Source organism: Bombina bombina, chromosome 6 (assembly GCF_027579735.1).
Source record: "Bombina bombina isolate aBomBom1 chromosome 6, aBomBom1.pri, whole genome shotgun sequence".
NCBI classification, from domain to species: domain Eukaryota; kingdom Metazoa; phylum Chordata; class Amphibia; order Anura; family Bombinatoridae; genus Bombina; species Bombina bombina.
The window spans coordinates 743626071-743648864 of NC_069504.1; the positions used below are offsets into that span (position 1 = coordinate 743626071).

The 22794-nt window shown below is 44.0% G+C and overlaps 1 protein-coding gene across 1 annotated transcript in view; it reads right to left on the reverse strand.

Moving 5' to 3' along the window:
* The window catches only part of KAT6A (lysine acetyltransferase 6A), a 646904-nt gene that overhangs the window by 390858 nt on the left and 233252 nt on the right, over positions 1-22794 (reverse strand). The window contains 1 exon segment of the mRNA XM_053719413.1: positions 13138-13418. Within this exon segment, the coding sequence (XP_053575388.1) occupies positions 13138-13418 (281 nt within the window).

Consider the following 22794-nt stretch of genomic DNA (forward strand, 5'->3'; position numbering starts at 1 on the left):
CCTTGTCCCAAGGGAATCCTTTAGATTCACACCAACAGATATATTTTTTCCAAATTTTGTGGTAAATTTTTCTAGTTACAGGCTTTCTGGCCTGAACAAGAGTATCAATAACAGAATCTGAGAACCCTCGCTTTGAAAAGATCAAGCGTTCAATCTCCAAGCAGTCAGCTGGAGTGGGACCAGATTCGGATGTTCGAACGGACCTTGAACAAGAAGGTCTCGTCTCAAAGGTAGCTTCCATGGTGGAGCCGAAGACATATTCACCAGATCTGCATACCAAATCCTGCGTGGCCACGCAGGAGCTATCAAGATCACCGACGCCCTCTCCTGATTGATCCTGGCTACCAGCCTGGGGATGAGAGGGAACGGCGGGAATACATAAGCTAGTTTGAAGGTCCAAGGTGCTACTAGTGCATCTACTAGAGTCGCCTTGGGATCCCTGGATCTGGACCCGTAGCAAGGAACCTTGAAGTTCTGACGAGAGGCCATCAGATCCATGTCTGGAATGCCCCACAGTTGAGTGATTTGGGCAAAGATTTCCGGATGGAGTTCCCACTCCCCCGGATGCAATGTCTGACGACTCAGAAAATCCGCTTCCCAATTTTCCACTCCTGGGATGTGGATTGCAGACAGGTGGCAGGAGCGAGTCTCCGCCCATTGAATGATTTTGGTCACTTCTTCCATCGCCAGGGAACTCCTTGTTCCCCCCTGATGGTTGATGTACGCAACAGTCGTCATGTTGTCTGATTGAAACCGTATGAACTTGGCCCTCGCTAGCTGAGGCCAAGCCTTGAGAGCATTGAATATCGCTCTCAGTTCCAGAATATTTATCGGTAGAAGAGATTCTTCCCGAGACCAAAGACCCTGAGCTTTCAGGGATCCCCAGACCGTGCCCCAGCCCATCAGACTGGCGTCGGTCGTGACAATGACCCACTCTGGTCTGCGGGAGGTCACCCCTTGTGACAGGTTGTCCATGGACAGCCACCAACGGAGTGAGTCTCTGGTCCTCTAATTTACTTGTATCTTCGGAGACAAGTCTGTATAGTCCCCATTCCACTGACTGAGCATACACAGTTGTAATGGTCTCAGATGAATGCGCGCAAAAGGAACTATGTCCATTGCCGCTACCATCAAACCTATCACTTCCATGCACTGCGCTATGGAAGGAAGAGGAACGGAATGAAGTATCCGACAAGAGTTTAGAAGTTTTGTTTTTCTGGTCTCTGTCAGAAAAATCCTCATTTCTAAGGAGTCTATTATGGTTCCCAAGAAGGGAACTCTTGTCGACGGAGATAGAGAACTCTTTTCCACGTTCACTCTCCATTCGTGAGATCTGAGAAAGGCCAGGACTATGTCCGTGTGAGCCTTTGCTTGAGGAAGGGACGACGCTTGAGTCAGAATGTCGTCCAAGTAAGGTACTACAGCAATGCCCCTTGGTCTTAGCACCGCCAGAAGGGACCCTAGTACCTTTGTGAAAATCCTTGGAGCAGTGGCTAATCCGAAAGGAAGCGCCACGAACTGGTAATGCTTGTCCAGGAATGCGAACCTTAGGAACCGATGATGTTCCTTGTGGACAGGAATATGTAGATACGCATCCTTTAAATCCACCGTGGTCAAGAATTGACCTTCCTGGATGGAAGGATTGTTCGAATGGTTTCCATTTTGGACGATGGAACCTTGAGAAACTTGTTTAGGATCTTGAGATCTAAGATTGGTCTGAACGTTCCCTCTTTTTTGGGAACTACGAACAGATTGGAGTAGAACCCCATCCCTCGTTCTTTTAATGGAACAGGATGAATCACTTCCAGAAGATAACCTTGGGAGACTATTTCTAGCGCCCAAGGATCCAGAACATCTCTTGCCCAAGCCTGAGTGAAGAGAGAGAGTCTGCCCCCCACCAAATCCGGTCCCGGATCGGGGGCCCGCATCTCATGCTGTCTTGGGAGCAGTGGCAGGGTTCTTGGCCTGCTTTCCTTTGTTCCAGCCTTGCATTGGTCTCCAGGCTGGATTGGCTTGAGAAGTATTACCCTCCTGCTTAGAGGACGTAGCACTTGGGGCTGGTCCGTTTCTGCGAAAGGGACGAAAATTAGGTTTATTTTTGGCCTTGAAAGACCTATCCTGAGGAAGGGCGTGGCCCTTGCCCCCAGTGATATCAGAGATAATCTCTTTCAAGTCAGGGCCAAACAGTGTTTTCCCCTTGAAAGGAATGTCGAGCAATTTGTTCTTGGAAGACGCATCCGCTGACCAAGATTTTAACCAAAGCGCTCTGCGCGCCACAATAGCAAACCCAGAATTTTTCGCCGCTAACCTAGCCAATTGCAAGGTGGCGTCTAGGGTGAAAGAATTAGCCAATTTAAGAGCACGAACTCTGTCCATAATCTCCTCATAAGAAGAAGAATTACTAATAATCGCCTTTTCTAGCTCATCGAACCAGAAACACGCGGCTGTAGTGACAGGGACAATGCATGCAATTGGTTGTAGAAGGTAACCTTGCTGACCAAACATCTTTTTTAGCAAACCTTCTAATTTTTTATCCATAGGATCTTGGAAAGCACAACTATCTTCTATGGGTATAGTGGTGCGCTTGTTTAGAGTAGAAACCGCCCCCTCGACCTTGGGGACTGTCTGCCATAAGTCCTTTCTGGGGTCGACTATAGGAAACAATTTTTTAAATATGGGGGGAGGTACGAAAGGTATACCGGGCCTGTCCCATTCTTTATTAACAATGTACGCCACCCGCTTGGGTATAGGAAAAGCTTCGGGGGGCCCCGGGGCCTCTAGGAACTTGTCCATTTTACATAGTGTTTCTGGAATGACCAGATAATCACAATCATCCAAATTGGATAACACCTCCTTAAGCAGAGCGCGGAGATGTTCCAACTTAAATTTAAAAGTAATCACATCAGGTTCAGCTTGTTGAGAAATTTTTCCTGAATCTGAAATTTCTCCCTCAGACAAAACCTCCCTGGCCCCCTCAGACTGGTGTAGGGGCCCTACAGAAACAATATCATCAGCGTCCTCATGCTCTTCAGTATTTTCTAAAACAGAGCAGTCGCGCTTTCGCTGATAAGTGGGCATATTGGCTAAAATGTTTTTGATAGAATTATCCATTACAGCCGTTAATTGTTGCATAGTAAGGAGTATTGGCGCGCTAGATGTACTAGGGGCCTCCTGTATGGGCAAGACTGGTGTAGACGAAGGAGGGGATGATGCAGTACCATGCTTACTCCCCTCACTTGAGGAATCATCTTGGGCATCATTTTTACTAAATTTTTTATGACATAAATCACATCTATTTAAATGAGAAGAAACCTTGGCTTCCCCACAGTCAGAACACAATCTATCTGGTAGTTCAGACATGTTAAACAGGCATAAACTTGATAAAGCACAAAAAACGTTTTAAAATAAAACCGTTACTGTCACTTTAAATTTTAAACTGAACACACTTTATTACTGCAATTGCGAAAAAGTATGAAGGAATTGTTCAAAATTCACCAAAATTTCACCACAGTGTCTTAAAGCCTTAAAATTATTGCACACCAAATTTGGAAGCTTTAACCCTTAAAATAACGGAACCGGAGCCGTTTTTATATTTAAACCCTTTACAGTCCCTGGAATCTGCTTTGCTGAGACCCAACCAAGCCCAAAGGGGAATACGATACCAAATGATGCCTTCAGAAAGACTTTTCTATGTATCAGAGCTCCACACACATGCAGCTGCATGTCATGCTGTTCTCAAAAACAAGTGCGCCATACCGGCGCGAAAATGAGGCTCTGACTATGATTAGGGAAAGCCCCTATAGAATAAGGTGTCTAAAACAGTGCCTGCCGATATTATTTTACAAAAAATACCCAGATTAAATGATTCCTCAAGGCTAAATATGTGTAAATATGATCGATTTAGCCCAGAAAATGTCTACAGTCTTAATAAGCCCTTGTGAAGCCCTTATTTACTGTCTGAATAAAAATGGCTTACCGGATCCCATAGGGAAAATGACAGCTTCCAGCATTACATCGTCTTGTTAGAATGTGTCATACCTCAAGCAGCAAAAGACTGCTCACTGTTCCCCCAACTGAAGTTAATTCCTCTCAACAGTCCTGTGTGGAACAGCCATGGATTTTAGTAACGGTTGCTAAAATCATTTTCCTCATACAAACAGAAATCTTCATCCCTTTTCTGTTTCAGAGTAAATAGTACATACCAGCACTATTTTAAAATAACAAACTCTTGATTGAATAATAAAAACTACAGTTAAACACTAAAAAACTCTAAGCCATCTCCGTGGAGATGTTGCCTGTACAACGGCAAAGAGAATGACTGGGGTAGGCGGAGCCTAGGAGGGATCATGTGACCAGCTTTGCTGGGCTCTTTGCCATTTCCTGTTGGGGAAGAGAATATCCCACAAGTAAGGATGACGCCGTGGACCGGACACACCTATGTTGGAGAAAATGACGCCACATCCGGAACGCCGACATTTTTGGCGCAAAATAACGTCAAAAAATGACGCAACTTCCGGCGACACGTATGACGCCGGAAACGGAAAAGAATTTTTGTGCCAAAAAAGTCTGCGCGAAGAATGACGCAATAAAATGAAGCATTTTCAGCCCCCGCAAGCCTAACAGCCCACAGGGAAAAAAGAGTCAAATTTTTGAAGGTAAGAAAAAATGAATAATTTAAATGCATAATCCCAAATATGAAACTGACTGTCTGAAAAATAAGGAAAGTTGAACATTCTGAGTCAAGGCAAATAAATGTTTGAATACATATATTTAGAACTTTATAAACAAAGTGCCCAACCATAGCTTAGAGTGTCACAGAAAATAAGATTTACTTACCCCAGGACACTCATCTACATGTTTGTAGAAAGCCAAACCAGTACTGAAACGAGAATCAGCAGAGGTAATGGTATATATAAGAGTATATCGTCGATCTTAAAAGGGAGGTAAGAGATGAATCTCTACGACCGATAACAGAGAACCTATGAAATAGACCCCGTAGAAGGAGATCACTGCATTCAAATAGGCAATACTCTCCTCACATCCCTCTGACATTCACTGCACGCTGAGAGGAAAACCGGGCTCCAACTTGCTGCGGAGCGCATATCAACGTAGAATCTAGCACAAACTTACTTCACCACCTCCATCGGAGGCAAAGTTTGTAAAACTGAATTGTGGGTGTGGTGAGGGGTGTATTTATAGGCATTTTGAGGTTTGGGAAACTTTGCCCCTCCTGGTAGGAATGTATATCCCATACGTCACTAGCTCATGGACTCTTGCTAATTACATGAAAGAAAAGGCATACACAATCTGCAAAATATGCTTAAAAATACCTCAAACATTTCGACATTTTTACAGCAGATTCAATAAGCTTTAGTAAGATTGCATCACAAGCAAATGAAACATTTAACCCCTAACTATGGAAACCGGATTGACAAAGTGCCAAAAACCAGAAAAAACCCTGTCTGCACCTTGCCACAGCTCTGCTGTGGCGCCTACATGCCCTTAGGGATTGTTAATGTGGGGATAAAGCTTTGTTTTGGCCCAAAAAGTTCACCAGGACCCTCCGGTGTTGTAGCTTGCTGCTTGTCAAGAGAAGAAAACTGCGCAACTGAGGCGCAAAATTAGGCGCCGCCCTTCTCACTAGATGTTACTAAGGCCTCCAAAGAAACACACCAAGAGTTTTTACCAGCCATGTTGGTTCTAAAACCCCAAAAAGCCAAGTGTACCCTCAATACAGTTGTCCCTCAAAAGTTTATTAACAGCACTCCCAGCACACACAACCGTTTGTTAATATCATTCAAACTGAGTGTCAACCAAAAGTTTAGCCCTTTATGCAAGCTTAGTAATGCCACTATAAGTCTAGGATTACTGCTTACCCTTACCCTCATGGGGATAATGTCAGCCTTTCTTAAATATCACAGTCTCTCCAGAAAAAATGACTGAACATACCTCATTGCTGTATAGCATGAAACCGATCCTCACACTGAAGTTTCCTGTACTCCTCAGCCTCTGTGGGAACAGCATTGGATCTTAGTTACAAATGCTAAGATCATCATCCTCTAGGCAGAAATCTTCATCCATCTCCTGCCTGAGAGTAAATAGTACACACCGGAACCATTTAAAAATAAACTCTTGCTTGAAGAAAATAAAAACTAATAGTTTTTCACCTCTTTCACTTTACCCTTCCTGCTTAGAGCCGGCAAAAAAAATGACTGGGGGGTGGAGTTAAGGGGGGAGCTATATAGACAGCTCTGCTGTGGGTGCTCTCTTTGCCACTTCCTGTTAGGAAGGATAATATCCCACAAGTAAGGATGAAACCGTGGACTCGGTACATCTTGCAAAAGAAAGTGTGTTTTTTTCCATTTTTTCCTCATTTTATAAAAAAATAATTTATAGTTAATTATAAGATATGATGAAAATAATGTTTTATTTAGAAAGTCCATTTAATGGCAAGAAAACGGTATATAATGTGTGGATACATTAAATGAGTAAGAGGAAAATTACAGCTAAATACAAACACAGCAGAAATGTAAAAATAGCCCTGGTCCTTAAGGATAAGAAATTGAAAAATGGCCTTGTCCTTAAGGGGATAAAATATTTCATGCTGAAAGTTCCTTCATTTGTTAAAAGCATTTGCCGCAAGCCCATGGCAGAACACTAGAATGAAGTTCCTTTGTTTTAACTGTTCACCGCACTGAGCTGCACTGGCTATCCGGTTTGGCGCCGGCTGGCCCGCATGGCTATTTGCCAAGAGGTGGAAACGTCACCTCTCAGCAAAATAGCGTTCTGCAGTGGGCTGCCTGAGCAGCTCAGTGCGGCGAACACTTCAAACAAAGGAAATTCAGTATGAAGTATTCTATACTTCATGACTAAAAGTCCCCTTTATTTGTTCGAATGGTAAATCCTAGCTTTTCACAGATGCTAGGATTTACCATCACTTTAAGCAATATAAGCATGATGCAAAATATCTTTGTAAGCAAAGTTTTAAAACTTTTTGTTCACAAAATTCTTGTAATTTGTTCTATAAGTGGTTTCAAAAACTGGGTTCCCAACTGTACAAAATAAAGCGGGCAATTTTTGTCCCAGTTTGGAAATATGCATATCAAAAGCTAAACTGTGTGTGTCAACAAACCTTACCTGTAATAATAAAAATAAAAGGGCATAATGTGGGTATATGATAAGGAAGCAAAAACAGAATTTATGTTTACCTGATAAATTTCTTTCTCCAACGGTGTGTCCGGTCCACGGCGTCATCCTTACTTGTGGGATATTCTCTTCCCCAACAGGAAATGGCAAAGAGCCCAGCAAAGCTGGTCACACGATCCCTCCTAGGCTCCGCCTACCCCAGTCATTCGACCGACGTTAAGGAGGAATATTTGCATAGGAGAAACCATATGGTACCGTGGTGACTGTAGTTAAAGAAAATAAAATATCAGACCTGATTAAAAAAACCAGGGCGGGCCGTGGACCGGACACACCGTTGGAGAAAGAAATTTATCAGGTAAACATAAATTCTGTTTTCTCCAACATAGGTGTGTCCGGTCCACGGCGTCATCCTTACTTGTGGGAACCAATACCAAAGCTTTAGGACACGGATGAAGGGAGGGAGCAAATCAGGTCACCTAAATGGAAGGCACCACGGCTTGCAAAACCTTTCTCCCAAAAATAGCCTCAGAAGAAGCAAAAGTATCAAACTTGTAAAATTTGGTAAAAGTGTGCAGTGAAGACCAAGTCGCTGCCCTACATATCTGATCAACAGAAGCCTCGTTCTTGAAGGCCCATGTGGAAGCCACAGCCCTAGTGGAATGAGCTGTGATTCTTTCGGGAGGCTGCCTTCCGGCAGTCTCGTAAGCCAATCTGATGATGCTTTTAATCCAAAAAGAGAGAGAGGTAGAAGTTGCTTTTTGACCTCTCCTTTTACCTGAATAAACAACAAACAAGGAAGATGTTTGTCTAAAATCCTTTGTAGCATCTAAATAGAATTTTAGAGCGCGAACAACATCCAAATTGTGCAACAAACGTTCCTTCTTTGAAACTGGTTTTGGACACAGAGAAGGTACGATAATCTCCTGGTTAATGTTTTTGTTAGAAACAACTTTTGGAAGAAAACCAGGTTTAGTACGTAAAACCACCTTATCTGCATGGAACACCAGATAAGGAGGAGAACACTGCAGAGCAGATAATTCTGAGACTCTTCTAGCAGAAGAAATCGCAACTAAAAACAAAACTTTCCAAGATAATAACTTAATATCAACGGAATGTAAGGGTTCAAACGGAACCCCCTGAAGAACTGAAAGAACTAAATTGAGACTCCAAGGAGGAGTCAAAGGTTTGTAAACAGGCTTGATTCTAACCAGAGCCTGAACAAAGGCTTGAACATCTGGCACAGCTGCCAGCTTTTTGTGAAGTAATACCGACAAGGCAGAAATCTGTCCCTTCAGGGAACTTGCAGATAATCCTTTTTCCAATCCTTCTTGAAGGAAGGATAGAATCCTAGGAATCTTAACCTTGTCCCAAGGGAATCCTTTAGATTCACACCAACAGATATATTTTTTCCAAATTTTGTGGTAAATCTTTCTAGTCACAGGCTTTCTGGCCTGAACAAGAGTATCGATAACAGAATCTGAGAATCCTCGCTTCGATAAAATCAAGCGTTCAATCTCCAAGCAGTCAGCTGGAGTGAAACCAGATTCGGATGTTCGAACGGACCCTGAACAAGAAGGTCTCGTCTCAAAGGTAGCTTCCAAGGTGGAGCCGATGACATATTCACCAGATCTGCATACCAAGTCCTGCGTGGCCACGCAGGAGCTATCAAGATCACCGACGCCCTCTCCTGCTTGATCCTGGCTATCAGCCTGGGGATGAGAGGAAATGACGGGAACACATAAGCTAGTTTGAAGGTCCAAGGTGCTACTAGTGCATCCACTAGAGCCGCCTTGGGATCCCTGGATCTGGCCCCGTAGCAAGGAACTTTGAAGTTCTGACGAGAGGCCATCAGATCCATGTCTGGAATGCCCCACAGGTGAGTGACTTGGGCAAAGATTTCCGGATGGAGTTCCCACTCCCCCGGATGCAATGTCTGCCGACTCAGAAAATCCGCTTCCCAATTTTCCACTCCTGGGATGTGGATAGCAGACAGGTGGCAGGAGTGAGACTCCGCCCAAAGAATTATTTTGGTTACTTCTTCCATCGCTAGGGAACTCCTTGTTCCCCCCTGATGGTTGATGTACGCAACAGTCGTCATGTTGTCTGATTGAAACCGTATGAACCTGGTCCTCGCAAGCTGGGGCCAGGCCTGGAGAGCATTGAATATCGCTCTCAGTTCCAGAATATTTATCGGTAGAAGAGATTCTTCCCGAGACCAAAGACCCTGAGCTTTCAGGGATCCCCAGACCGCGCCCCAGCCTATCGGACTGGCGTCGGTCGTGACAATGACCCACTCTGGTCTGTGGAACATCATCCCTTGAGACAGATTGTCCAGGGACAGCCACCAACGGAGTGAGTCTCTGGTCTTCTGATTTACTTGTATCTTCGGAGACAAGTCTGTATAGTCCCCATTCCACTGACTGAGCATGCACAGTTGTAATGGTCTTAGATGAATGCGCGCAAAAGGAACTATGTCCATCGCCGCCACCATCAACCCGATCACTTCCATGCACTGAGCTATGGAAGGAAGAGGAACGGAATGAAGTATCCGACAAGAGTCCAGAAGCTTTGTTTTTCTGGCCTCTGTTAGAAAGATCCTCATTTCTAAGGAGTCTATAATTGTTCCCAAGAAGGGAACCCTTGTTGACGGGGATAGAGAACTCTTTTCCACGTTCACTTTCCAGCCGTGAGATCTGAGAAAGGCCAGGACAATGTCCGTGTGAGCCTTTGCTTGAGGAAGGGACGACGCTTGAATCAGAATGTCGTCCAGGTAAGGTACTACTGCAATGCCCCTTGGTCTTAGCACCGCTAGAAGGGACCCTAGTACCTTTGTGAAAATCCTTGGAGCAGTGGCTAATCCGAAAGGAAGCGCCACGAACTGGTAATGTTTGTCCAGGAATGCAAACCTTAGGAACCGATGATGTTCCTTGTGGATAGGAATATGTAGATACGCATCCTTTAAATCCACCGTGGTCATGAATTGACCTTCCTGGATGGAAGGAAGGATAGTTCGAATGGTTTCCATCTTGAACGATGGGACCTTGAGAAATTTGTTTAAGATCTTGAGATCTAGGATTGGTCTGAACGTTCCCTCTTTTTTGGGAACTATGAACAGATTGGAGTAGAACCCCATCCCCTGTTCTCTTAATGGAACAGGATGAATCACTCCCATTTTTAACAGGTCTTCTACACAATGTAAGAACGCCTGTCTTTTTATGTGGTCTGAAGACAACTGCGACCTGTGGAACCTCCCCCTTGGGGGAAGTCCCTTGAATTCCAGAAGATAACCCTGGGAGACTATTTCTAGCGCCCAAGGATCCAGAACATCTCTTGCCCAAGCCTGAGCGAAGAGAGAGAGTCTGCCCCCCACCAGATCCGGTCCCGGAACGGGGGCCAATATTTCATGCTGTCTTGGTAGCAGTGGCAGGTTTCTTGGCCTGCTTTCCCTTGTTCCAGCCTTGCATTGGTCTCCAAGCTGGCTTGGCCTGAGAAGTATTACCCTCTTGCTTAGAGGACGTAGCACCTTGGGCTGGTCCGTTTTTACGAAAGGGACGAAAATTAGGTCTATTTTTTGCCTTGAAAGGCCGATCCTGAGGAAGGGCGTGGCCCTTACCCCCAGTGATATCAGAGATAATCTCTTTCAAGTCAGGACCAAACAACGTTTTCCCCTTGAAAGGAATGTTTAGTAGCTTGTTCTTGGAAGACGCATCAGCCGACCAAGATTTCAACCAAAGCGCTCTGCGCGCCACAATAGCAAACCCAGAGTTCTTAGCCGCTAACTTAGCCAATTGCAAAGAGGCGTCTAGAGTGAAAGAATTAGCCAATTTGAGAGCATTGATTCTGTCCATAATCTCCTCATAAGGAGGAGAGTCACTATCGAGCACCTTAAGCAGTTCATCAAACCAGAAATATGCGGCAGTAGTGACAGGGACAATGCATGAAATGGGTTGTAGAAGGTAACCCTGCTGAACAAACATCTTTTTAAGCAAACCTTCTAATTTTTTATCCATAGGATCTTTGAAAGCACAACTATCCTCTATGGGAATAGTGGTGCGTTTGTTTAAAGTAGAAACCGCTCCCTCGACCTTGGGGACTGACTGCCATAAGTCCTTTCTGGGGTCGACCATAGGAAACAATTTTTTAAATATGGGGGGAGGGACGAAAGGAATACCGGGCCTTTCCCATTCTTTATTAACAATGTCCGCCACCCGCTTGGGTATAGGAAAAGCTTCTGGGAGCCCCGGCACCTCTAGGAACTTGTCCATTTTACATAGTTTCTCTGGGATGACTAAATTTTCACAATCATCCAGAGTGGATAATACCTCCTTAAGCAAAATGCGGAGATGTTCCAATTTAAATTTAAATGTAATCACATCAGATTCAGCCTGCTGAGAAATGTTCCCTAAATCAGTAATTTCTCCCTCAGACAAAACCTCCCTGGCCCCCTCAGATTGGGTTAGGGGCCCTTCAGAGATATTAATATCAGCGTCGTCATGCTCTTCAGTAACTAAAACAGAGCAGCCACGCTTACGCTGACAAGGGTTCATTTTGGCTAAAATGTTTTTGACAGAATTATCCATTACAGCCGTTAATTGTTGCATAGTAAGGAGTATTGGCGCGCTAGATGTACTAGGGGCCTCCTGAGTGGGCAAGACTCGTGTAGACGAAGGAGGGAATGATGCAGTACCATGCTTACTCCCCTCACTTGAGGAATCATCTTGGGCATCATTGTCATTATCACATAAATCACATTTATTTAAATGAATAGGAATTCTGGCTTCCCCACATTCAGAACACAGTCTATCTGGTAGTTCAGACATGTTAAACAGGCATAAACTTGAACAGAAAGTACAAAAAACGTTTTAAAATAAAACCGTTACTGTCACTTTAAATTTTAAACTGAACACACTTTATTACTGCAATTGCGAAAAAACATTAAGGAATTGTTCAAAATTCACCAAATTTTCACCACAGCGTCTTAAAGCTTTGAAAATATTGCACACCAATTTTGGAAGCTTTAACCCTTAAAATAACGGAACCGGAGCCGTTTTAAGCTTTAAACCCCTTTACAGTCCCTGGTATCTGCTTTGCTGAGACCCAACCAAACCCAAAGGGGAATACGATACCAAATGACGCCTTCAGAAGTCTTTTATAAGTATCAGAGCTCCTCTCACATGCGACTGCATGCCATGCCTCTCAAAAACAAGTGCGCAACACCGGCGCGAAAATGAGACTCTGCCTATGCTTTGGGAAAGCCCCTAAAGAATAAGGTGTCTAAAACAGTGCCTGCCGATATTATTATATCAAAATACCCATATAAAATGATTCCTCAAGGCTAAATATGTGTTAATAATCAATCGATTTAGCCCAGAAAAAGTCTACAGTTTAAATAAGCCCTTGTGAAGCCCTTATTTACAATCGTAATAAACATGGCTTACCGGATCCCATAGGGAAAATGACAGCTTCCAGCATTACATCGTCTTGTTAGAATGTGTCATACCTCAAGCAGTAAGAGACTGCACACTGTTCCCCCAACTGAAGTTAATTGCTCTCAACAGTCCTGTGTGGAACAGCCATGGATTTTAGTTACGGTTGCTAAAATCATTTTCCTCATACAAACAGAATTCTTCATCTCTTTTCTGTTTCTGAGTAAATAGTACGTACCAGCACTATTTGAAAATAACAAACTCTTGATTGAATAATGAAAAACTACAGTTAAACACTAAAAAACTCTAAGCCATCTCCGTGGAGATGTTGCCTGTACAACGGCAAAGAGAATGACTGGGGTAGGCGGAGCCTAGGAGGGATCGTGTGACCAGCTTTGCTGGGCTCTTTGCCATTTCCTGTTGGGGAAGAGAATATCCCACAAGTAAGGATGACGCCGTGGACCGGACACACCTATGTTGGAGAAAGAAGCATTTGTGACAACTTTCCCAGGTGAACCAAAGAAATCTAACACTTTGTATTTAATCTTGGTCATCCATTTCTCACCCCAGTCCACTTGTTCAGATTTTCGTGGCCCCCTTTTTCTTGAGCGCTGTAAAGAATAATCCAATGCCTCTGCTCGTGCTTTGCGCCCATCTGGGGATGGAGTGAAGAATTTGGTCAGCCCGTCGATGAGACCCTTTGTCTTTTTGTTGAAAGGGACAGCTTGACCTCGAGAGGTCTCAGAGCTCCTGCCATCGTCTTCTGAGGATGATGTACATGAAGAATATTTGCGTTTTCTCCCTCGGCCAGGGTTGCCTCTGCCTTTGATAAATGGTGGTTTTGAGCTGTGTAAAGAAAGGGAAGCAATTATGTGACACTGTAAATGCAGCAAAAAAAAAAGTAAAAAATTACTATATATAGATTTTTGGCAGAATTACTAAGTTACATGACATTAGGATAGACACACACTCCCACTGACTTGATCAATTTGCATTATAGACAAATGCTACTTATATCAAGCTAGTTTTAGTGTCATTAGGATAACGATTTATGCTTACCTGATAAATTCCTCTCTTTCCTGTTGGTGAGTCCACAAGATATTATGTTTGGTAATTCAACATCTGGCCAATAGGAAAAGGAGAAAGATACCCAACATACCAAGAACTTTTAATCACTCCCCTTCCATGTACCAGAACAGAAATATACCAAGCATGGTGCAAACTTGAACTAATGTCAGAAGAAATAAAACCTGACGGGTCTCTCACCACTACGAAAGAAAGTAATTTAACAGGTAAGCATAAATGATGTTTTCTTTCATAAGGTGGTGAGAGTCCATGAGCCATTAAAGGGACAGTGAAGTCCAAAAAACACTCATGTTTCAAATATTTAAACAACTTTTCAATTTACTTTTATCACCAATTTTGCTTTGTTCTCTTGGTGTTCTTATCGGAAAGCTAAACCTAGGAAGGTTGATATGATAATTTCTAAGCCCTTGAAGGCCACCTTTTATCACATGCTTTTTAATTTGCTTTTCACAACAGGGGAGAGCTAGTTCATGTCAGCCATATAGATAACATTGTGATCAACCCCGTGGCTTGTGGCAGACATTGCACTAATTGGCTAAAATGAAAGTCAATAGATAATAAATAAAATGTCATGTGATCAGGGGGCTGTCAGTAGATGCTTAGATACAAGTTAATCACAGAGGTAAAAAAAGTATATTAATATGGGGGCGGAGCTTGGCCAGGCAAGATGGCCGAAGCATAGAATAGCTCCTAGACCCTGATCTCCCAGCCCGATGGTACACTAGCATGGAACGGGTGTATAAGTCCACATAAAGGTGCTAACAAGTTCAGCAGACGAGAGGGCACATAAAGAATTGGGTCCGAAGCTTCCATCACATTGCCAACAGACCAGGAACGGAAGACGGCCCAGCCTGCGAGAGCACCTATTGAGCAGAGGTGGCACCTCACTGCAGAGCTCGTAGGGGGAACACGCGGAGGCGATGCTAGATAACGGCTCCTGCACTGGTGCAATAGACAAAGCCAGGTGGCCAGTTAAGGAAGACTCACACTCCGTAGCAGACGGCCTTGAGAGGTAAAGTCAAGCCACTATAAAAGAGCAGGAGGGTGAGGAAAATTAAACAAAGTGTGCAAAGGGGACAGGGGGATAAAGTGATTCAGCCAAGAAAGAAAATTATAACGGAGACACCAGATAATAAGCGCAATACAGATAGGTCCTGGCATAGGGGAACTATCAATTAAGCACCCACAGGCATAACAACTAGGCCAAAGAAATACTGCAGTCTCAAATAAAGGGGCCGTATTACAAGACACACATACTGCATCAGAGGGGAAAAAACACACACACACACATAAAGGGGACAAAAAGGCAGTGGTACTGAGAAGCGTGGGAGAAATTAATCACCATACACAGCATATAGCTACAAAATAGGCACGCCTACAGAAAAAACATAATTTATGCTTACCTGATAAATTTATTTCTCTTGTAGTGTATCCAGTCCACGGATCATCCATTACTTGTGGGATATTCTCCTTCCCAACAGGAAGTTGCAAGAGGATCACCCACAGCAGAGCTGCTATATAGCTCCTGCCCTCACTGCCATACCCAGTCATTCGACCGAAACAAGCCGAGAAAGGAGAAACCCTAGGGTGCAGTGGTGACTGTAGTTTAATTAAAATTTAGACCTGCCTGAAAAGGACAGGGCGGGCCGTGGACTGGATACACAAGAGAAATAAATTTATCAGGTAAGCATAAATTATGTTTTCTCTTGTTAAGTGTATCCAGTCCACGGATCATCCATTACTTGTGGGATACCAATACCAAAGCTAAAGTACACGGATGATGGGAGGGACAAGGCAGGATTAAGCGGAAGGAACCACTGCCTGTAGAACCTCTCTCCCAAAAACAGCCTCCGAAGAAGCAAAAGAAGCAAATTTGGAAAATTTGGAAAAAGTATGAAGCAAAGACCAAGTTGCAACCTTGCAAATCTGTTCAACAGAGGCCTCATTTTTAAAGGCCCAGGTGGAAGCCACAGCTCTAGTAGAATGAGCTGTAATCCTTTCAGGAGGCTGCTGTCCAGCAGTCTCATAGGCTAAACGGATTATACTCCGAAGCCAAAAAGAAAGAGAGGTTGCCGAGGCCTTCTGACCTCTCCTCTGTCCAGAGTAAACAACAAACAGGTTAGATGTTTGGCGAAAATCTTTAGTAGCCTGTAAGTAAAACTTCAAGGCACGGACTACGTCTAGATTATGCAAAAGACGTTCCTTTTTGAAGAAGGATTAGGACATAATGATGGAACAACAATCTCTTGATTGATATTCTTGTTAGAAACCACCTTAGGTAAAAACCCAGGTTTTGTATGCAGAACAACTTTATCTGAATGAAAGATCAGATAAGGAGAATCACAATGTAAGGCAGATAACTCCGAGACTCTTCGAGCCGAGGAAATAGCCATCAGAAAAAGAACTTTCCATGAAAGAAGTTTGATATCAATAGAATGAAGGGGTTCAAACGGAACCCCTTGAAGAACCTTAAGAACCAAGTTTAAGCTCCATGGAGGAGCAACAGGTTTAAACACAGGCTTAATTCTAACTAAAGCCTGACAAAATGCCTGAACGTCTGGAACTTCTTCCAGACGCTTGTGTAAAAGAATAGACAGAGCAGAAATCTGTCCCTTTAAAGAACTAGCTGATAATCCTTTGTCCAAACCCTCTTGGAGGAAGGACAATATCCTAGGAATCCTAACCCAACTCCATGAGTAATTCTTGAATTCACACCAATGAAGATATTTACGCCATATCTTGTGGTAAACTTTCCTGGTGACAGGCTTTCGTGCCTGTATTAAGGTATCAATTACTGACTCGGAGAAGCCACACTTTGATAGGATCAAGCGTTCAATCTCCATGCAGTCAGTCTCAGAGAAAGTAGATTCGGATGATTGAAAGGACCTTGTATTAGAAGGTCTTGTATTAGAAGGTCTTGTCTCAGAGGCAGAGGCAGAGTCCATGGTGGAAAGGATGACATGTCCACTAGGTCTGCATACCAGGTCCTGCGTGGCCACGCAGGCGCTATCAATATCACTGATGCTCTTTCCTGTTTGATTTTGCAATCAGACGAGGGAGCAGAGGAAACGGTGGAAACACATAAGCCAGGTTGAAGAACCAAGGCGCTGCTAGAGCATCTATCAGTGCCGCTTCTGGGTCCCTGGACCCGTAACAAGGAAGCTTGGCGTTCTGGTGAGACGCCATGAGATCCAATTTTGGTTTGCCCCAACGGAGAACCAATTGAGCAAACACCTCCGGATGGAATTCCCATTCCCCCGGATGAAAAGTCTGACTTAGAAAATCCGCCTCCCAGTTCTCTACACCTGGGATATGGATCGCTGACAGGTGGCAAGAGTGAGTCTCTGCCCAGCTAATTATCTTGGAGACTTCTGACATCGCTAGGGAACTCCTGGTTCCCCCTTGATGGTTGATGTAAGCCACAGTCGTGATGTTGTCCAACTGAAATCTGATAAACCTCAGTGTTGCTAGCTGAGGCCAAGCCAGAAGAGCATTGAATATTGCTCTTAACTCCAGAATATTTATTGGGAGGAGTTTCTCCTCCTGAGTCCATGAACCCTGAGCCTTCAGGGAGTTCCAGACTGCACCCCAACCTAGAAGGCTGGCATCTGTTGTTACAATTGACCAATCTGGTCTGCAAAAGGTTATACCCTTGGATGGGTCCGAGATAACCACCAGAGAAGAGAATCTCTGGTTTCCTGATCCAGATTTAGTAGAGGGGACAAATCTGTGTAATCCCCATGCCACTGACTGAGCATGCATAATTGCAGCGGTCTGAGATGCAGACGCGCGAATGGCACTATGTCCATCGCCGCTACTATTAAGCCGATTACTTCCATGCACTGAGCCACCGTGGTGCGCGGAATGGAGTGAAGAACACGGCAAGCATTTAGAAGTTTTGATAACCTGGACTCAGTCAGGTAAATTTTCATTTCTACAGAATCTATTAGAGTCCCTAGGAAGGAAACCCTCGTGAGAGGAGATAGAGAACTCTTTTCTTCGTTCACTTTCCACCCATGCGACCTCAGGAATGCCAGAACTATCTCTGCATGAGATTTGGCAATTTGAAAGCTTGACGCCTGTATCAGGATGTCGTCCAGGTAAGGAGCCACCGCTATGCCTCGTGGACTTAGGACAGCCAGAAGTGAGCCCAGAACCTTTGTAAAAATTCTTGGGGCTGTAGCCAACCCGAATGGAAGAGCTACAAATTGGTAATGCCTGTCTAGAAAGGCAAACCTCAGGAACTGATGATGATTCTTGTGGATCGGAATGTGAAGGTAGGCATCCTTTAAGTCCACTGTGGTCATGTACTGACCTTCTTGGATCATGGGTAAAATGGTTCGAATAGTTTCCATCTTGAATGACGGAACTCTGAGGAATTTGTTTAGGATCTTTAAATCCAAAATTGGTCTGAAGGTTCCCTCTTTTTTGGACCCTGTCCTTGTTCCGTCCGCGGAACTGGATGGATCACTCCCATTACAAGGAGATCTTGTACGCAGCTTAGGAATGCCTCTTTTTTTATCTGGTTTGCAGATAATCTTGAAAGGTGAAATCTCCCTTGTGGAGGAGAAGCTTTGAAGTCCAGAAGATATCCCTGAGATATGATCTCCAACGCCCAGGGATCCTGAACATCTCTTGCCCACGCCTGGGCGAAGAGAGAGAGTCTGCCCCCTACTAGATCCGTTGTCGGATAGGGGGCCGCTCCTTCATGCTGTCTTAGAGGCAGCAGCAGGCTTTCTGGCCTGCTTGCCCTTGTTCCAGGACTGGTTAGGTTTCCAGGCCTGCTTGGATTGAGCAAAAGTTCCCTCTTGTTTTGAAGCAGAGGAAGTTGATGCTGCACCTGCCTTGAAATTTCGAAAGGCACGAAAATTAGACTGTTTGGCCTTTGATTTGGCCCTGTCCTGAGGAAGGGTATGACCCTTAACTCCAGTAATGTCAGCAATAATTTATTTCAAACCAGGCCCGAATAAGGTCTGTCCCTTGAAAGGAATGTTGAGTAATTTAGACTTTGAAGTCACATCAGCTGACCAGGATTTGAGCCATAGCGCACTACGCGCCTGGATGGCGAATCCGGAATTCTTAGCCGTTAGTTTAGTCAAATGAACAATGGCATCAGAAACAAATGAGTTAGCTAGCTTAAGAGTTCTAAGCTTGTCAACAATTTCAGTCAATGGAGCTGTATGGATGGCCTCTTCCAGGGCCTCAAACCAGAATGCCGCCGCAGCGGTGACAGGCGCAATGCATGCAAGGGGCTGTAAAATAAAACCTTGTTGAATCAACATTTTCTTAAGGTAACCCTCTAATTTTTTATCCATTGGATCTGAAAAAGCACAACTGTCCTCAACCGGGATAGTGGTACGCTTTGCTAAAGTAGAAACTGCTCCCTCCACCTTAGGGACAGTCTGCCATAAGTCCCGTGTAGTGGCATCTATTGGAAACATTTTTCTAAATATAGGAGGTGGGGAAAAGGGCACACCGGGCCTATCCCACTCCTTACTAATAATTTCTGTAAGCCTTTTAGGTATTGGAAAAACATCAGTACTCACCGGCACTGCATAGTATTTATCCAGCCTACACAATTTCTCTGGCACTGCAATTGTGTCAGTCATTCAGAGCAGCTAATACCTCCCCAAGCAATACACAGAGGTTCTCAAGCTTAAATTTAAAATTAGAAATCTCTGAATCAGGTCTCCCCGATTCAGAGACGTCACCCACAGACTGAAGCTCTCCGTCCTCAGGTTCTGCATATTGTGACGCAGTATCAGACATGGCTCTTACAGCATCTACACGCTCTGTATCTCGTCTAACCCCAGAGCTATCGCGCTTGCCTCTCAATTCAGGCAATCTTGATAATACCTCTGACAGGGTATTATTCATGATTGCAGGCATGTCCTGCAAAGTAATCGCTATGGGCGTCCCTGATGTACTTGGCGCCATATTAGCATGCGTCCCTTGAGCGGGAGGCGAAGGGTCTGACACGTGGGGAGAGTTAGTTGGCATAACTTCCCCCTCGACAGACCCCTCTGGTGACAATTCTTTTATAGATAAAGACTGATCTTTACTGTTTAAGGTGAAATCAATACATTTAGTACACATTCTCCTATGGGGCTCCACCATGGCTTTTAAACATAATGAACAAGTATCCTCTGTTTCAGACATGTTTGTACAGACTAGCAATGAGACTAGCAAGCTTGGAAAACACTTTAAAGCAAGTTAATAAGCATTGAAGCAATATAAAAAACGTTACTGTGCCTTTAAGAGAAACACATTTTGACAAAATTTGAAACAATGAAAAAAGGCAGTTACACTAACAAAATTTTTACAGTGTATGTAACAAGTCAGCAGAGCATTGCACCCACTTGCAAATGGATGATTAACCCCTTAATAAAAAAAAACGGAATAATAAATGACAAAAACGTTTTTTAAACACAGTCACAACAACTGCCACAGTCTACTGTGGTTGTTACCATCCTCAAACATGACTTTGAAGCCTTTTGAGCCCTTCAGAGATGTCCTGTATCATGCAGAGGGAAGCTGAATGTCTGTCAGTATTTTTATCTGCACAGAAAAGCACTAAAATAGGCCCTTCCCACTCATATTACAACAGTGAAAAGCCTCAGGAAACTGTTTCTAGGCAAAAATCAAGCCAGCCATGTGGAAAAAAACTAGGCCCCAATAAGTTTTATCACCAAGCATATATAAAAACGATTAAACATGCCAGCAAACGTTTTATATTACACTTTTATAAGAGTATGTATCTCTGTTAATAAGCCTGATACCAGTCGCTATCACTGCATTTAAGGCTTAACTTACATTAATCAGGTATCAGCAGCATTTTTCTAGCAAATTCCATCCCTAGAAATATGTTAACTGCACATACCTTATTGCAGGAAAACCTGCACGCCATTCCCCCTCTGAAGTTACCTCACTCGTCAGAATATGTGAGAACGGCAGTGGATCTTAGTTACTTCTGCTAAGATCATAGAAATCACAGGCAGATTCTTCTTCTAATGCTGCCTGAGATGAAACAGTACACTCCGGTACCATTTAAAAATAACAAACTTTTGATTGAAGTTAAAAAACTAACTATAATACACCACTCCCCTCTTACTACGTCCATCTTTGTTGAGAGTTGCAAGAGAATGACTGGGTATGGCAGTGAGGGGAGGAGCTATATAGCAGCTCTGCTGTGGGTGATCCTCTTGCAACTTCCTGTTGGGAAGGAGAATATCCCACAAGTAATGGATGATCCGTGGACTTGATACACTTAACAAGAGAAATAATACTACGCACATCAATATACAGGGCAGAGACAAAAGAGTAAAAAAATAGCTCTCCTAAGAGGTATACCAGCTAAAAAGTTTAAAAAAGTGGACGTGCAGCCTAAACCAACAATGTTAAGCCAGTATCTAAAAACAGCAGAGGGGCCAACGCACGCAAAAGGAGAGACATAGCCCCAACAGAGACAGTTACCAACTCACCCACTGTCCCCACACCCCCTATACAATCCTCAGAAATTACAAGAGAGGACTTAAAGCTCTTGGCCTCAAAAGAGTACATAAACACGGCCATGGCAGACATGAAAAACATGTTCCAGGAAATGAAGGGACATCAGGCGTATAGATCAGAAAGTGGGTACGCTGGAGAGCAGCCACAACACGACTACTCAAGATATACACCATTTGTCACAGCTTATGTATAACCAAGCAGAAACTATCCAGAACCTAGTTGAAAAAATAGAAGACCTTGACAATAGAGGTCGCAGAAACAATCTCCGCATCAGAGGAGTTCCTGAGAGCATTCTACCAAATGCGCTTCCAGGATATCTGCAAAGACTTATACAGAACAATTAAAGGGAACACCACCTCCCCGGACATTGTTATAGAAAGGGCGCAGAGAGCCTTAAGAGCTAAACCTTGGGCCAAAGCACTCCTGAGAGATATTATAGTGAAGTTCTTGAACCACCAGGACAAGGAGGAGATGCTGCGGCAATCTCGACAAAAAACAGAATTTATGCTTACCTGATAAATTTCTTTCTCCAACGGTGTGTCCGGTCCACGGCGTCATCCTTACTTGTGGGAATATCTCTTCCCCAACAGGAAATGGCAAAGAGTCCCAGCAAAAGCTGGCCATATAGTCCCTCCTAGGCTCCGCCCACCCCAGTCATTCGACCGACGGACAGGAGGAAAAAACAGGAGAAACTATAGGGTGCCGTGGTGACTGTAGTTAGAGAAAATAATTCATCAGACCTGATTAAAAAACCAGGGCGGGCCGTGGACCGGACACACCGTTGGAGAAAGTAATTTATCAGGTAAGCATAAATTCTGTTTTCTCCAACATTGGTGTGCCCGGTCCACAGCGTCATCCTTACTTGTGGGAACCAATACCAAAGCTTTAGGACACGGATGAAGGGAGGGAGAAAATCAGGTTACCTAAACGGAAGGCACCACGGCTTGCAAAACCTTTCTCCCAAAAATAGCCTCCGAAGAAGCAAAAGTATCAAATTTGTAAAATTTGGCAAAAGTGTGCAGTGAAGACCAAGTCGCTGCCTTACATATCTGATCAACAGAAGCCTCGTTCTTGAAGGCCCATGTGGAAGCCACAGCCCTAGTAGAGTGAGCTTTGATTCTTTCAGGAGGCTGCCGTCCGGCAGTCTCGTACGTAAGCCAATCGGATGATGCTTTTAAGCCAAAAGGAAAGAGAGGTAGAAGTCGCTTTTTGACCTCTCCTTTTACCAGAATAGACGACAAACAGAGAAGATGTTTGTCTGAACTCTTTTGTAGCTTCTAAATAGAATTTTAGAGCACGGACTACATCTAAATTGTGTAGCAAACGTTCCTTCTTTGAAACTGGATTCGGACACAAAGAAGGTACAACTATCTCCTGGTTAATATTTTTGTTGGAAACAACGTTTGGAAGAAAACCACCACATACTCTTAACCATCTCCGTGGAGATGTTGCCTGTGCAACGGCAAAGATAATGACTGGGGTGGGCGGAGCCTAGGAGGGACTATATGGCCAGCTTTTGCTGGGACTCTTTGTCATTTCCTGTTGGGGAAGAGATATTCCCACAAGTAAGGATGACGCCGTGGACCGGACACACCAATGTTGGAGAAATCCCAGTTTACCCATGTGG